General features: G+C 30.6%; 1 protein-coding gene across 3 annotated transcripts; it reads left to right on the top strand.

Moving 5' to 3' along the window:
* Positions 1 to 4,569: 4,569 nt before the first annotated feature.
* Positions 4,570 to 14,673, top strand: LOC139524268 (uncharacterized). Of its 3 annotated transcripts, none has more exons than XM_071319001.1 (6): positions 4,570 to 4,709; positions 7,415 to 7,643; positions 9,710 to 9,769; positions 10,860 to 10,946; positions 11,856 to 11,996; positions 13,143 to 14,258. In XM_071319001.1, the coding sequence occupies exons 1-6, from the start codon at positions 4,687 to 4,689 to the stop codon at positions 13,257 to 13,259; spliced, it is 657 nt and encodes a 218-aa protein (XP_071175102.1). In that variant the 5' UTR covers positions 4,570 to 4,686; the 3' UTR covers positions 13,260 to 14,258. The 3 variants fall into 3 exon arrangements, with proteins under 3 accessions (XP_071175102.1, XP_071175104.1, XP_071175103.1); XM_071319003.1 differs by lacking the exon at positions 4,570 to 4,709 and adding an exon at positions 4,733 to 4,937 and having other exon boundaries at positions 13,143 to 14,673; XM_071319002.1 differs by lacking the exon at positions 4,570 to 4,709 and adding an exon at positions 4,824 to 4,937 and having other exon boundaries at positions 7,412 to 7,643; positions 13,143 to 14,251.
* The last annotated feature ends 3,935 nt before the right edge of the window (positions 14,674 to 18,608 follow it).

Raw genomic sequence — 18,608 nt, 5'->3', positions numbered from 1 at the left:
CAATGACGAACGTGTAAATGCAATCTTAAATGGTAAAGTTACAGAAAATGAAATTTTTAAAGCCGTTAAAGATTTAAAAAACGGAAAAGCGCCAGGTTACGATATGGTCATCAATGAATATGTGAAATCTACCATTCAATATATGATGCCCCTTTATCTTAAGTTATTTAATAAAATATTAGACTCTGGAGCCATTCCTGAAGCTTGGACATTGGGTATTATTTTGCCATTTTTCAAAAATAAGGGGGACCCCCTCAATCAAGACTCATACAGAGGAATTACTCTAGTATCTTCTCTGGGAAAATTATTTACTGCCATACTGAATGGGAGACTTTCAAAATATGCAGACTTATTTTAAATAATTTCAAAAGCACAAGCTGGCTTCGGGAAAGGCTATTCAACTCTGGATAACATATTTTGTTTACATGTGCTGATAGAATTATATTTATCATTTGGTAAAAAACTTAATTGTACGTTTATCGACTTTAAGAAAGCGTTTGATACTGTTTCGATATTGGGGTTATGGCAAAAATTGGTAAAAAGTCAAGTTACCGGAAAAATTTTAAGAGTGATTTTTAATATGTATGATAACATTAAATCTTGTGTCAAAAAGGGAAATGATATTTCTGGCTTCTTTTCTAGTGATCTCGGGGTACGCCAAGGAGAAAATTTATCACTTTTTTTTTTTTTTTTTTTTTTTTTTTTTTTTAAATTATACATACTTTATTGAAAACTTTTACATTTGTTAGTTTGATACAGAAAGTACCGGTACCTTATCCCGGCCTCGTTAAACATTAGATTATATATTTAGAAAAATTGTTAGTAATTGTTAGTACTCGAAATTATAAAATATATACAGTATATTATTGTGTATCAATTATTTCAATATTGATTAATAAAGTGAGAATTTTATTTAAGAGAGAATGTGAGAAGAGAAGAGAAAATAATAAATAATTAAAACACAAATGCAAAACAAAAACAAAAAAAATAAAAACTAGGGGAAAAAAAAGAAAAATAAATGATAGGAAGTCCTTGAAATTTGGAATTTGGCAGCAGTATTTTTGTCTTGAGATACAACATTAAATAAGTTTTGCAAAGTTGGTTTTCCATTGTAAATAATTCATACAAACACAAAACAGATATTAGAGAATGTATATGCATTTTTGGCACAAAACAAGAACAAAAGACAATAAACAATAAACAACATATAACAGTATATTATATAAAAACATATATGTTGGTGTGAGAAGGCTAAAATAAAATGCACAATAACATTACATAGGGTAATGCTAATTGAGTTGCTTAAGTGTAAATTATTCTAATAATGGAAGCCAGGGGTCCCAGTAGAGGTTGGCAATGTGAAGAGGCTTTGTTTTAAAAAATATATTCTTTTCTAGTATTAGATTTTCTTTTAGATAGTTTTTCAGCCCTGCAAAATTTACTTGATTTTCACACAGTTTTGTTCTATAGATAAAGAATTTTGATAAAAGTATTATTAAGTTTTTTATTTTATTATTTTCTGTTTTTCCTAAATTTCCGAATAAAATTATATCCATGTTAAATGGAATAATTATTTGTGTTTGGTTATAAATCCAGTCCATGAGTCTTATCCACAGATCTGCTATTTTATGGCATGTCCAAAATATGTGTTCAATATCTTCAGTAACTTCACTGCAGAAAGTACATTTATCGCTTTGTTTTATTTTTATCTTAAATAAAAATTTATTTGTGCTTAATATTCTGTATATTATTCTATATTGGAACCAGTGGAGTTTTGAGCTTTTTGTGGAGTAAAAAGACATATTATGCACAGTTTTCCAATCAAAATTCTTGTTGAGTGTTAAGGACCATTTTTCTTCACATCTAAGTTTAGGACTGCTTTTTTCAAATAAAACATTATACATATCTTTCGAGCCGTTTCTTGATAAAAAAAATATTCTTATATTATTTGGCATAGTTGGTCCTAGTGTTTTATAACAATTGTTTATGGATATATAGTTTTTTAAAGCCTTTTTATATGATTTTATTGATGAAATGACCCCATTATAAGTAAGAAAGTTTGACTTAATTTTATAAATGTTTTGGAATTGTTGAAAAGTCATTAGTTTTCCCTCAGCGTTTAATAAATCATTTATCAAAAAGATCCCTTTATCTATCCAGTCTTTATAGAAAATGGATGTTGTTCCTATTTTTATGTTTTCATTATTCCAGAGCGAATCACCTTTTTTGTTTTCTATTTTTCTTTCGGATCTAGAAGAATTTTTGTGTGAAAATAACATAAATGGACTTGAAACAGTATCAACGCATTGTCAAGAACATATTGGACTATATTTACAAATTTTTATCTTATTTTATGCAGATGACACTATCATACTTGCTGAAACAGCAAGTGATATGCCAATACATTAGATATGTTTGAATAATATTGTACTCAATGGAAACTTTCTGTGAACACAGATAAGACAAAGATTATGATATTTTCAAAAAGAAAAGGCAAAAGAAACCACTTACATGATTTTAAATTATATGGTTCTGATATTGAAATAGTAGATTTTTATCCTTATCTGGGCTTGCTGTTTAATTGTAACGGTAGATTTACAAATGCCAGCAAAAAATTGATAGAACAAGCGGAAAAGGCACTCTATGCTCTCTTCAGAAAAATAAGGAATTTAAATATTCCTATTGATTTGCAACTAAAATTGTTTGATTCTTTGGTTGAACCCATACTGATTTACTCTTGTGAAATATGGGGTTTCGAAAACATAGATGCTTTAGAAAGAGTTCATTTAAAATTTTTGAAAAGAGTTTTTTCATTAAGAAGCAGTACTCCTAATTATATGGTGTACGGTGAAACTGGCACGTATCCCTTGGAAATTAAAGTACGATTACGAATTTTATCATTTTGGTCAAAACTATTGTTAAACAGCACGAAATTATCAGGATTATTATACCAATTTTTGTATAAGATGCATAATTCTGAAAATATTGTTTCTAATGGGATTAATTGTATTAGATCTACATTAGAAGACACAGGTTTAAGCTATGTATGGAACAATCAATGTATTTAAAGAAATGTTGACATCAAAATATATGTTAAGCAAATTTTACAAGATCAGTTTATTCAAAAGTGGTTTAGTGATGCTGAAAACTCTTCTAGAGGTGGATATTATTTACTGTTTAAACACGCTTTTTGCTTAGAAAGTTATTTGGTAAGATTAAAAAAAAGAAAATAGAATATATATTACCAAACTTAGATGCTCAAATATCAAAATTCCACTAGGAACTGGTCGATGGCATAATATTCCAAAAGAGGAAAGACTATGTACTTTGTGCAAAAATAATTGTATTGGAAATCAGTTTCATTACTTATTTGTATGTCAAAATGACGAGGTTAAAAAATTAAGACGTGCATATATCCCAAATTACTATATTGTTAACCCTTCAGAATATAAAATGAAAGGTTGGATGTCTTTATGTAATGTAAAAGTCTTAAATAACTTGTCTATTTTTATCAAAAAACTTATGAAATATCTATAATTCTAATATATTATCACTTACATGTAATCGACTGGCGATCTCAGATCCCATTATTATAGCTTTGAATAATTATCACGTGTTATGTATGTGTATACTTGTGTACAGAGAATTAGGTATAATGAACTATGTATGTATATTTCTTTTTGTAAATTATTACTTGTATTATTTGTCTGCCTCTTGTTACAGTGTAAACTGTCTAGAGTGTTAATAAAAGTTGAAAGTTGAAAGTTGTAGTAGACAATTTTATTTAAAAGTATTTAATCAGTTTTATCCAGTAGGTAACTAGTTAAATTGTATTTAATTCAAATCAATTTACTTTGAAACAAAGTAAGGTTTAAAATTCCATGAAACATGGGTAACATTAAATTGGAATAAGCATATTTGTCACCTCTATTTTAACGAATGTTTGAGTTAAACAGTCACTCTTTATGTATTTGTACATATTTTATTGGTAAGTGTTTTTAAGAAAAAAATCAGCTTATAAATTTGATACAAAATAGCTGTCTTTGTAATGTATTCCATCTTCATCATATTCATACTAGCAATCACTTTCCAATACCACACGCACAATACATGTTTTCAGAAACAAACATGCAAGAGCATCAAAAAGACAAAGATAGATTCCTGGAAAAGCCTTGACAACAATTTTTAAAGCTAATCTCTGCACTGAAAATATAAAACATAGAATATGGCAAGCATGATTAAATCAAGTTTTCTTTTAATTTCAGAAAAATAAAAGAAAAAATATAATTTGTCTTATTTGTTGTTTTTGGGAAAAGACTATATATCGTAAGTAGAATAGGATTATCTGCCCAGAGTGATTTATTGTAAAATATTAAACTAGAGTTATCTTCCTTTAATCACCACCAATGCTACAAACACATTTTTTATTTTCATCAAAATAAACCTTTTTAATATAACAAACGGAAAACTAAGGTCGTTTTATTAAAATACAAGGAGTTATCAAGAAATTTGATTGAATTTTGTGAATAATTATGAAAGTAGATAAACATGCTAAATTATGTGTACATCTCACACGTTTCGAAGTGTCGTCGATTTAAATGTTTGACAAAAATAAAGGACAAATCAATAATACAACAATTACTGTTCCATTTTCAACCATTCATTGTTTACTGGCGTTTCACCTGAATGAATATAAGTGAAATCCGCAGGTAAAATTTGCCCAATTTTGTTTACTTTAAATGTCGGTCAAAAAATATACATAGCCAATAATAATAATAATCAACACACACATTATTTGTCCTAATGATATAGATTCCTATTACTTTAAATTTATATTTTACCAGGAACAATAACAGTGCTTGAATGTTTATCTTAAGGATCATTCCGTTAGTAAAAAAGTGTAGATCGTCACGGTCAGTGATTTAGAAGAAAATACTGTAAGTACACATTTTTTTCCTCAAAAATATAAAATAAAAGTAGTATCTAAAGATATACTGTTTATTTTGATTGTTAATTCCTAGCAATCTTTTTAAATGTTTTGCAAACAGAGAAAACCTTTTAGAACCAGGAAGTTGAAAAAATATAAAAACAGAAACTTAGAAAAAAATCAAAATGTCAAATGAAAAAAAGTGTCTTCTAGAGTTGCACTGTAAGATGTCTTCACATACAAATCGTTACAAAAAATATTTTGATATATAATTGAATAAAAGGAATTATAAAAAAAGATTACACAAGATTACACTAATAATCAACCTCATTATTCAGAGAAAATATATGTATATTAAGGGAAAAAGTGATTGGTAAAAGCAAACAATTTTTTTGGAGTTAAAGTTTTACCCGTGGACAAACATTCTCCTTCACAAATTGACACAATACGTTCAAAAGTAGTTTTTTGGATAACCACTGTTTAGGAATTGATAAAAAGTGTCAATTGTAAAATGGTATGGGAGAGGTATAACAAAAAGTGCTGCAATTATAAAACATTGTTTGAATACTAGGATGTTCACTAAGACTTAAAATGACAGCGTCGTATGCAATTATTTTAGAATGTATATGAGGACTTCTATGGTTTACCACCACTGCTGGTGGCAAAATAGTCCCAACACTTGTCCAGCTTAGAGTCAGTACTACAGTACCCCATGACGTCATCAATCCCTTTTTAATATTCTCATTCAAATTGATCGATTATTAAACAAAATAGGTCGAACTACATTAAGTAGAGTTCGGATAATATAAAAGCTTTTTTGGTCATATACCTATTCAAACTTTTTTGACTCGTATCCATCTGTGGTTTTCAAATACATTTGTACTCACTTCCAGCTATGTTCATGCAAGCAAATCCAGAATAGGACTCCTAACGCATGAAATTTACAGAGTGTTCTTTTAATTTTACAACACTAGGTTGATACCACTGCTGGTGGATCTATAGTTCCGAACGGAATCGTCAACTAAATACTAAGCACGTTGATCCTGACTTGATTCACAATAAAAGAAAATGTAACTGTCCATTTATAAATTTATAAATGATTAAGAAACTCCATACAGAATTGACAATTTTGCTTTAATTTTAAGGTCCTTTTGGTTATATGGCTCTTCGATTTTTTCAGTTCGTATATATGTTTGTTTTTCGAACATTCGGCTTTGATCGTTCATGATAATGGTAAATCAGGAAAACTGCTTCGGACGCCTGACTACTTTAATGTTTTTTTTTTTTGGGTTTTTTTTTTTTCCTTTTTAATAGTATTGGGTCGATACTGTTATTAATGCATTACTTTAAGTCACCGAATGATATTACCAGCTCAGTTGTCAATACTGACATGATTTATAAGGAACCCTTTTTTAACTGTTTTTTTACTAGATTTATAAGGCACTAACTAATTTTAAGCTTCAACTTTCTTAACGAAAGTTGACCACAGATGGCTTTGGCTGCTATTTAAGAGGTTCTTTTAGGTCATTCATCTCCTAAACGGTATTGACCTTTCCTGACAAAAAAAAAACGATACAGATGCATAAAATTCATATCGTGCATATTTCATTTATACTAATAGAATATATTATTTGCCCTATTATTCATGTATAAACACACACATTTTAATATTTGATGTGGAAAATACATAAAATACTGAAGAATAATAACAACTTGTTTTAAGGGGCTCCTGGGTATAAATCAATTTTTTTTCTAATATAGGATTTCGCTATATTTTTTTTAAAATGAACTTTTAAATTATCATATACTTAAAAAAAAAACATGAAAAAATGAAATAAAAAAGGGGGTCACCGTTCATTTTATCTCACAATCTGCCTCCGGAAGAAGCATACATTTTTGTTAATGTCCTTTTTTTCTGTTGAGCTAATAGGAGAAATAGAGGTAATATCGAAATAAATAAATAAATTACGGAAATCGCTTAAATTGTACAATTATTTAATTTATGTACAGCTTATTTGAACACAATAATAAAAAATATAGATCACCGATGAGTTAAAAAAGATATTTCAAATTTAATGCCAAAACTGGCATTTTTGCACCAAAGGGAGATAATTTGGAGCTTTTTCAATGATATAAACATTTTAAAAGTCATCTGGGGTCAAACCGAATGTTTTTTTCTTTTGGGTTGATTTCTGTACCATATCATAAAGTAATAACTAATAATGTAATAAATAATCTGTGTAATGAAAAAATAAAGGTTTAATTTTTTGCTGAAATTTTTGTACCCACGAGCCACCTTAATAGGATAAATTAGAAATACCATCTGTAACTATTGCATCCATCTTTCAATTGATCTATGTCCTTTGTTGTAAGGACATACACAGTGGTCTGATTGTCATTTGTCAGTAAATATAGTTTCAATTTTGTATATAGCTGGTCTTAAGTATTTTTACTATTTAAAACAAAAAGTGATTGTTTTTATAGAAGAATGCAAACTACAAGAAACAACGAGGGGTCGACCGCTGTGATAATACAACCAACAGGAAATCTAGCATCTCAACAAATTATTCATGCCAAGAGATTTAAAATATTGGGTGGTGGACAGATTGGGCTCGGCACAATATTAGTGATCATGAGTATCGTTCAATTAATAATAAGTGCCAGTTCTATACTGATTGTTGTCTATATCTTACCGATACTCATTTGCTCTGGATGGGTAAGTCTGTTAAATTAAATTCATTAGAATATTTTAGGAACGTTGATGGCTGTCTGATATTCATTTTGATATTGTTTTAAATTCAAATGGTATGTTTTCGATTGTAATATAGCGATTATATATACGTTTGTTTTTATTCCAAAAGGTGCTTCAGGAAAAGTTAATAGTTCTGAAACATTACAAAAGTCATTACAAAATACTAGCATCCTTCGTTTGTTTTCGGATCTCCTTTGTTTGCCTGTTTGCCTTAAAGAACATTGATGCGAAATGTTTTTTTTAAATTTGTAATTTGTGCTTTTACGATGGTGCAGGAATATGCGAAGTTTATAAATAAAATTTCACCACTAAACCCACTTATCATTTTATCTGCTCAAATTGAAGACACATCCGTTTGTGTGATTCAAATTTGCACTTCTCCTGAAAACCTGACAATTTGAACTCGGTTTATAAAAAACCATTAAAAAAGTCTCAAAATGTATTTGTAAGCGTCACTTGAATCTCGGAAACGTTTATTATCCTTTTATACAATTACTATTTGACTTAAAGATCAATGTAAGAAAAGGAAATTTTGTTATTAATTTAGATATCAACGATGTTGTGCCATAAGACAATACACAATTATTTCCCAAAAATCAAAATTACACCGATAATATTAAATCGTCGTTTAGCCTTCATCATCGAGCAAAATCAATTCCGTAAGCTAGACATGTTATGAAAGGTCGTCGATAAACATTTCGAACAATACCAACGAAAGGTGGGTTGCTTGGTTTATAGTCATGACAACAACGTGACTAAATAATAACATTTGTTTTTCTATGATGGATGCGAAAAACAACGTTTAAACCAATTTTAACAAAAATAGTTTTGTTTTGTTAAGTTGGATGCTTTCTATTAATATGATAATGGTATATAGTAACATATATAAGGCATGCCACTCTGATTCAAACAAAACATTCTCTGAAATCGATATTATCAAGATGCTTGATTTCTTGATTGACAACATATTTGTAACGTTCGGAGGACGTGTTTTTCAACAGACTGTCGGCATCCCAATGGGAACAAACTGTGCCCCTCTACTTGCCGACTTGTTTCTTTATTATTATGAGGCTGACTTCATGCAGGAACTTCTTAGGAAGAAAGATAAGAAGTTAGCAATATCCTTTCACTCTACTTTCCGCTATATAGATGACGTTCTTTCACTAAACAATTCAAAATTTGGTGACTATGTGGAACGCATCTATTCCATCGAATTGGAGATAAAGGATACTACAGATACAGTTAAGTCGGCTTCATATCTTGACTTACATCTAGAAATTGACAATGAGGGTCGGTTGAAAACAAAACTTTACGACAAAAGAGATGATTTCAGCTTTCCAATTGTGAACTTTCCATTTCTAAGCAGCAACATTCCAGCAGCACCTGCATACGGGGTATATATCTCCCAATTGATACGATATTCCCGTGCTTGCATTTCCTATCATGATTTTCTTGATAGAGGGTTACTGCTCACAAAGAAGCTATTAAACCAAGAGTTCCAAATGGTGAAGTTGAAATCACCCCTTCGTAAATTTTACGGACGCCATCACGAGTTGGTTGACCGTTATGGAATAACCGTTTCACAAATGATATCGGATATGTTCCTTTCGTCGTAACTACAATCCCCTTCCCTTTCATGAATGTGACTTACCGAATTAGTCTATTTACCGGATTTGTAATCTCATAAGCAACACGACGGGTGCCACATGTGGAGCACGATCTGCTTACCCCTTCCGGAGCACCTGAGATCACCCCTAGTTTTTGGTGGGGTTCGTGTTGTTTATTCTTTAGTTTTCTATGTTGTGTCATGTGTACTATTGTTTTTCTGTTTGTCTTTTTCATTTTTAGCCATGGCGTTGTCAGTTTGTTTTTGATTTATGAGTTTGACTGTCCCTTTGGTATCTTTCGTCCCTCTTTTAGACTTAATACTATGACAAAACAATAATTTGTCATCTATATGATGCAGTGTATGCTAAATATTTGCAATTTTTGGTAATATAACAAAACAAATAATAACAAATCAATTATAGTTTATTATGACTGGATGCCTACCACTGAACATATCAAAGAATACAGAGTCAAAATGCAAGGTGTGTATAATTAGAATCTGGCCCGAGAACACAGTTATTTCGTAGTGCATTTCTTTTAGACAATAAATTCAAATTAAAAAAATCGCACCTGCTCTTTCTTAAAAAGATTTTTACAGTGTAGTGTACTACCAGTGAGACAAATAATATCAAAATTATAGAAACTTCTACCAGCTCTAACTCAAAATATTGACAATTCTGTGTTAAGGGGGTGTAAAAGTCAGTTTGACAGCTTCAGACGTGATGAAATTGACCTTTTTGCACTGGACCAAATCACTACTAAACATAAAGATTCAGCACCCAAATTTTTTTAACATGTAATTACATCCCCCTACTTAATATTTCATGCATTGAATATCAAGAAATAAATTGGGAAAGTGTATCAAATAAAACATGCAAGTTATACACTGTTTACACTAGGGACTATATTCGTAGACAACGAAAATCAAAGGACGATAACTGTGTCCTTGGACCATCTTGCAAAGGAAACATATTCTCTTAACAATTTTCCTTTCAGATTTAATCCACCATTTTAATATAAGTGAATGTGTGAACACAAGTCAGGAATATGACAGTTTTCCATTGGTTTGATGTGTTTGCGCTTTTTGAAAACAGACTTTCCAATTAAAATTTTCCGTGAAAATCTGTATTTTGTGGTTTTAACTTTTTACATGGTTCTTTCAGAAAAAAAAGTTAAAAAAACAATTCAGAGAAAATGACTTTAAAGCACACGATGAAAACACCATACATCAGGTTATAAAGAACACTTTGATTAAATAAAAGAAAATAAGGCTTATTATATTAGTTTGTGATATTGTTACGCAGGTGGCGGGCAAATTGACTGTAAACTAATATAGATGCAGAAAAAGGCAAACAAAGGAAATGAATCAAAGAACCATCTTGAATATGACAAAAGTAAAAGCTACAAGCCAAGAAACGATCATCAGAAGTCCATATAACATTGCAAAGAAATGAAATTTTGACACGGAAACTATTAAAACTGGAATTAAAACAACAATAAAATGTTGTTTTTATTTTGAAAAAAAAAATCTTCTAATATATCAGTTCAAATTTATATTGTTTCTTCTTTTAGAAAATAGGTTTTATGGTGTGCAGTATTATTGGGGCAGTGGTTTTTGTTCCAATTATGTGTAGTTTAACTTTTATTGTTGGAGTATTAGTAAGTAATAATATTATTAATTCGGATTCATTATTCTAGTTATAAATGTTGCTGACTTTTAGGCAAAACATTTAAATTACGATACAACAGAAAGCGAAGCTGGCGTTTGCAATACAGAACTTTGACATTTAATTGATTCTTTACCTTAACAATTTAGGAAGTATTTAGTAGTCATTTATATAAATAAAGTATTATACTATTAAATCAAATTACACCATGATATTCGTTTTATAATACAGGCGATCATAATCACACTTAACTATCGTTTTGTTTGACAGAAATACAGCTACATTTAAGGTATTTCAATGTTAAATACATACTTTTTTTTCGATTTTGATAATGACGGTTAAAGAAGCAGTTCCCTACGTGTGTGTAGAAAGAAACTACATGTCTTTGTTAGTCTTGTATTATTTTAATTTTAGTTTCTTGTGTACAATTTGGAAATTAGTATGGCGTTCATTATCACTGGACTAGTATATATTTGTTTAGGGGCCAGCTGAAGGACGCCTCCGGGTGCGGGAATTTCTCGCTACATTTAAGACCTGTTGGTGACCCTCTGCTGTTGATTTTTATTTGGTCGGGTTGTTGTCTCTTTGACACATTCCCCATTTCCATTCTCAATTTTACATGTATCAATTTATCACAAAAGCACTTTTACGCTAGTTTTGCATTAAACATACGCATACTATAACGCCTCTTATAACCAGGAAAATTTGAACTTTTAGTTGTCAATCTAAATTATGATACTGACTAGTGTCCAAGTCGAAAGTTTAAAATAACCGATTGAGTAAGTGTCTTTAATTTCCTTGTGTCGCGTCTATTTCAATTTCTTTTTAAACATGAAAACGAATGAAAGGTTCTATTTATATAGTCAATATTGTTTTTAAAGATCATAGATATTTATTTTAGCATTTATTTGACGAGTACCAAAACGACGGGTATATTGTATCATATTGCATAGCCGGACTATCCTTCGTTGAAGCAATAGTTGCAGTAATTTCAGCATCATACTGTTGCTGCTGTTCGCCTTGGCAAACATCTAGTCAACAGGTATCTAAGTAGTTATCATGTTACATGCAAGATTACTTTATTGTATTATAAGTGTAGGTAGCACGCAGTACCGATGATGATTGCTTTTAACAATAGATCTAAATATATATATATAATTAAAAAACAACCTTTAACATAAAGTGATACAGCTATACCGTAAACGGATATCTAGCATATTGAGGAATAAGAAAACTCTAACACAATGTATAATGCATAGAATTAATGGTTTCTTCCGCAAAAATATCAGGAAAATGATTCATAATAAAACTATATAAGAACCTTCCTACTAATGGTTTATCTTAAATACAGTACAATATCACAGTTTAATTTATAGGCCGACATGGTTAAAAATACAAAAAAAACTTTAGGGTTAAAGTATCTATCACTAAACGTGGGGGAGGGGGGAGCATATGATACGTAATAAAATAGGGAAGGGAAACGGGAAACATGCCAAAGCATCAACAACCCGACCTTATAGACGCAAATAGCCAAAGGTTACCAGTGAGTCTCAATAGTTATCAAAGGTACCAGGATTATAATTTAGTACGCCAGACGCGCGTTTCGTCTACATAAGACTCATCAGTGACGCTCATATCAAAATATTTATAAAGCCAAACAGGTACAAAGTTGAAGAGCATTGAGGATCCAAAATTCCAAAAAGTTGTGCCAAATACATATATTTCACACCCAATCTGTTTTTTTTTTAAATTTCATATTGCTCTTGACCTTTAATTATCCATGTTGTATATCGAATTAGCAATACAAAAAAATATACACAAAATTGAGAATGGAAATCAAGAATGTGCCAAAGAGACAACAACCCGACCATAGAGAAGACAACAGCAGAAGGTCACCGACAGGTCTTCAATGTAGCGAGACATTCCCGCACCCTGAGGCGTCCTTCAGCTGGCCCCTAAACAAATATATATACTAGTTCAGTGATAATGAACGCTATTGAAATACTTCTTTTTGATGAATATTCCTAAAGTAATGAACTAGAGAAGTTCTCGCGCGGACACACACTCCATAATCTAGTATATTATAAGAGCATAAACCTGAAGTACAATATTTATTTGATAGGAGTTTGTATATACGTAAACTTTTTCTAACAATAGTTTACAATAAACATCCTTTAAATCTCAACAGATGGCTGTGTTTATGAATCCCTTACCGTCTGGAATGAATTTAAATGGAAATCAAATTCAAGATACACATATCAGGTCATTGGTGGTTACGACCGGAAAATACAGAACTGCATCCTAGAGTTTTACAGAATAACTTTGCTGGTGGAACAAACAAAGGGACTAGTTATTCACACAATCTAAATGTGATCTACACTTATCTACCACTGTTAAATTAATGACAAAAGTAGATATAAACTCTCCTCCCAATGTATTTTATGTGCTTCTTTTCTTTTTATATCGAGGCATAGACAATTTATTACATAATTGCATATGTAAGCTAACATATATATTTAATGTCCAGAAAAAACGGACTATCTTTAATGAACACAATTTTCCCTTGAAGTTTAGCAGGCGTTAATTACTGGATTCATCAAACAATTAATCAAGAAAACCTGAACAATAACAAATATTTAACAAAATAGTTCATGGTTAAGAAATTGTTCTTACTTAGTTAAAAATGTTTGTCTTTTTGTGTATAGCGATAACAATCTTGGTTATCCGTCGTTATAAAAAAATTATTTCATGGTTTTGAAAATGTAACATCACCAATGGTTCATAATTTGGTAAAGTATCAGGGATGAAAAACAGTCACTTGCGTGATATAACTTATTAACTTGTTTTATAGGAGTAGCACGAGGGATGTTGGATAGGATCTTTTCACACTTCCACTGCACCTTAGATTCACCTCGTTTCTTTCTTGAAGGTGTTTGTGTTGCTTGTTTTTATTTACTATTGTATGTTTAGTATATTTTTTTCATTGATATTAACCTCAGATGTACCAAGTTTTAGATTAGTGTTATTGATATACAAGAACTATCTGGGTATTCCTAAACGGAAGAGTATATACAAACAAGAAGAAGAAGTATACTTCATTTACCTGTGTATAATATGACGTAACTTTTTTTCCAAAGTTTATGTTTTTCTAAACATTGCTTAACATTTCACAACGGTTTTCAACTTTTACCTTTACACCCTGTTATTTACGTTTTGCCTTAATTATTCATCCCTTATTTTTTGTATGAACTAAGTACTTACATTGTACCACAGATGAAATATATTCGTTCATTGTGTGTTTATATGTGTTACTACTTTTTGAGCCTTCCAATTGATAATTTTAGTATGTTTTTCTATGTTGTGACGCTATACTATTGTTTCAGAAAAGGGAAAAGGTTTGGTACTATACAATTGTTTACTTCTATAATTTTTACTTGGATTGAGAGTTGTCTCATTGGCACTCATACCACATCTTCCTATATCTATAGATCGTTTGTATTCTGGTCTATTTCTTTTCTTTTGCTTTGGTATTCGATTTGTGAATTTGAATGTCCTTTCACAATTATAATTTGTGTCATATTCACAAATAATACGCGATAGTCTTGAAATATAGATACTTGGTACTAACGCTGTTTATCATCTAAATAACTTTAAATTATTAAGATTAAAACACAATGTTGACTGCTGTACCCCTATTTGTTTTAAATATCTATATACAATGTCTGTTTGTTTTGTTTACATATCGTTCTCAATGTTATGGAATTGTATGCGACCAGGTTTAATACATCATTTTCTACATAAGAAAATGCCTGTATCAAGTCAGAAATATGACAGGTGTTATCAATTCGTTTGATGTGTTTGAGCTTTTAATTTTATCATTTGATATTATATTATAGGATGATTGGCATGCAGAATGTAGAACTTACAAGGAGGGTGGCTGAAATTTCCATTTGTAGTTCGATTACCACCAAAGTTTGCTTAAGTGTAATCCTAGGTATAAGTCTAGTTTCCGTAAATACTACTACTACTCGAACTACTACTACAATCGTTTGTTGTGCGAAATATGTTATGTGTTTTTCAATATATTCGAAAGCTGCATATTTTGTATAAATAGTTTAGTAGGTCCTAGACCACAATTATTTCGTAGTGCATTTCTTTTAGAAGATAAATGAAAATTAAAAAAATCCCACCTGCGCTTTCTCAATGAAATTTTTACAGTGTGTTTTACTACTTTTGGGACAAATTATATCAAAATTATAGAAAACGTCATCGGCTCTAACTCAAAATATGGACAATTTTATGTTTAGGCGTCTTAAAATCTTTTGACAGCTTCCGAAGTGCTAATTTTCAACCTTTTTTCAGCTGGACCAAATCACTACTTTCCTTTAAAATTCTGAACCCAAATTTTTTACAGTGTAATTTCACCCCCCCCCCCCTTCTTGCAATTTGTGGCATTAAACATGGATAAATAAATTTGGAAAGGGTATAAAGATTAATGGCAAGTAACCCACTGTCAACACTAGGGACTTTATTTGTGAACAACGAAAATCAAGAGAGGACAATTGTGGTCTCGGACAAGTACATGTACATGTGTTAGCCAAAATTTATACCTGTGAAAATAATTCCAGTGAAACCTTTATCACAGGAAATATGTTCTGGGAGATATTTTTTAACCGATAATATCTATATAATTTGTTCCACCTCCATTAAATAAGTTCCACACTTTACTAATTTGTGATATACGTTCTGGATAGGTGAAATTTATTCCTTACCTAGTGTAATAAGTTCCGGGTTAGTGAGAATTGTTCCTTACCTTGTTAAATATATTGCTTGTCCGTGAAATATTTTCCACTGGTTAGCCGAGTTATATTTTATACTGACCATTGGTCATCAGTAAGTTTAAAGTAATCATTCAAGTACATTATACACATGTATTATATTAATAAGGTAATGCATAAAAAGTGTAAACATGCAATTTGGACTTAAATGTGAAGTAGAGCAAATGTTTGATTATTCACTCCATGAAAAATATTAAAATGACACTTAAAACCCAGAGAAACAGTTGAATAAGAAAAATCATTCAGAAAAAAAGTATAGATAAAAATGAACATTTGTACTAGTTTATAAAGGACAGAGTGACTGATCAGTTATATTAAAAGCATTTAGAAACAAAAGATACGTTGTTTTGAAAGTTTCAAAATGAGTAATGATCTAAGTACATGAATAACTAGAACATCAATAACAGTGAACAGGAAACAAGAGGAATACTGCATAAACCATAAATACAAATTATGATGCACTGCAATTGCCTTTATTTCTTCTATTCACCCCATAATTACATTTATGCCTTCAATTGTAAATGTACCGCTTGCAAGCCCGGTACGGCTTCGAACTTGCACCAATGTTTAAGGGCAACATGAAAATGTCTTGCAAAGTTCCTTATTTTCTGTGAAATATTTTTCAGTGGAACTTATATGTTGATTTCTATGAAATATGCTCGTTCAAAACTAATATCACAGGAACTTGTTTCACTTTTTTAAAACATTTATTATTGAAACAAAATTCCTGAAGCTGTGATTTTAGTTCGGAACAAATTTTACACCCTGGAATATATTTTTTAAGAAATAATTCAGATGGAACATATTTCCTACTAAATTTGTTCAGGTGGCACACATGTTACGCCGAAACATTTTTTTTTGTTTCACATGCACCAGTCCTATATCGTTGAAAAAACCTCGGCACTAGCACGTTTTTAAACAAGGCAGGTCGAAACCAATTTGTTTTGTTCTTTTCCTGTTACGGATATGTAGATATATGAAGATGTGGCACAAATGCCCATGAGACAACTTTCCATCCAAGTCACGATTTGTTAAGGTAAACCATTGTAGGTCAAACTAAATACACGTATTGGCACTCATTACACATCTTCCTAGTTCAATAAACATTTACACACGTATTGAACGGTGGTTTTTTGTATGCTGTTTTATGCGACTTCAATGTATCGTATAATGGTATGTCGTTGTCGTTGTCCAAATACCTTTTGGTTCTCCGACAGTAACTCGAGTATTAGCTAATGGATATCTATAACATACCACAGAAGGATTGATCATGTTAGTAATTGTCTCAACTGTTTAGGAAGTGTTGGATAAAAACTGTTTTAACAAACATTCGTCTTGTTTTTGGACAATAACATGTTTTCAAGTGTATTGATCGCTATGAAATTGTACCATCAGGTTCCGTACAGCAGCAGATAAGCTTGGATTATGGCCAAAATTGTTTCAAAATTATGTGCAAATAAGGGATAGAAAAACTATGATTTTCTGGTTTCTGGACAATAACAACTGGAGGCCATGGATCTCCAAGCTATTGTAACGAGAGGTTCCATACCAAAAAGAAAGGACTTGGAATTAAAAAAAAAATTAAAAAAAGGAGCTACAGATGATATTCGTCTCAAACTATGAGTTAATTGCTTTTAAAATTCTTATATTTTGGCCACGAGCATCACTGAAGAGACATGTGTTGTCGAAATGCGCATCTAGTGCAAGAAAACTGGTACTGTTAATTTTATTAATCATTCGCAATAGGTTTCAATAAAAAGTCGTGCATTCTTCGTTCTCTTCGATATACAATGTTCTTCAAACTTACTTTCACAAAATATATATTTTCCGTCATAAAATAAATCCAAATGAAAGTAATATTCTGTAATATTAGTTCCAATGGAAACAAATATAACGGCATTTGTTTCTAATAAAACGAGAGAAATAGAATATATGTTCAAACAAGAACATGTATTATGGCAGGGAAGCCTCTGTGAGCTGAAACAATCGTCTATTTTTCCTTTTTATTGTGTCTCCCGTTGATACCAGTTCCCAAATTCTGTATGAATTTATAGAAAAAGGAATTATTTGGCTTCTTTGATATGCTGAAACTTACCGAAACTTAAAAGGTTTAATTATAAACCCTGTTTTTTATTACTCTACATTGATGTTAAAGTGATCTAAAATTTATCTTTATTTAAACTTGTGTGACACACAAATAGGTAATCAATTAATATATCATTGAACTGCTGTGACCAATGATTACGATTTGCTAGCATATTTGTATTATTTAACAAAGATTCTACATTAATAAAAGATAGTTTGATAACAGTTTTAAACAAAAAAGAATTAAAGATATATAGAGCTTTATTTCCTCCTGATTACTATAACTACTGCTGCGCATTTCATGTTCAAGATGGTGTAAATCTTGTGAATATCTCCTTTGATCTTACGTGATTTGATTTTCAATAACTTTATACATCAAACGAAACATACATTGGTGTCAAATCAGAATGGTATACAAATAAAACGAGAAAACTAACGCCCTGCTCAATGTACAACAAATTACTTTGGTTTGTCTTTTCCATCGATTTATGACATTTGAACATCGAAAAACTACTATTGCTTTAATTTATAGATATGTATTTTTCCACTAGCTTGCATCGAACATTTCAGAATGACATATGTCTTCTATAATTCTCATTATTTAAGATATAGAGTAGTAAATTCATTAAAAAAATGGTATAATTTGATATCTGCATGTAATAAGATAAATGTATTCCAATAAATTATATAAAAAAAAAGGATCAATAGACAATAAATCTATAATAAATCTC

This window comes from Mytilus edulis, chromosome 5 (genome assembly GCF_963676685.1).
Source record: "Mytilus edulis chromosome 5, xbMytEdul2.2, whole genome shotgun sequence".
In the NCBI taxonomy this organism is placed as follows: Eukaryota; Metazoa; Mollusca; class Bivalvia; order Mytilida; family Mytilidae; genus Mytilus; species Mytilus edulis.
Note: the sequence above shows the minus strand (reverse complement) of the source record. Positions and strands in the feature narration are given on the sequence as shown.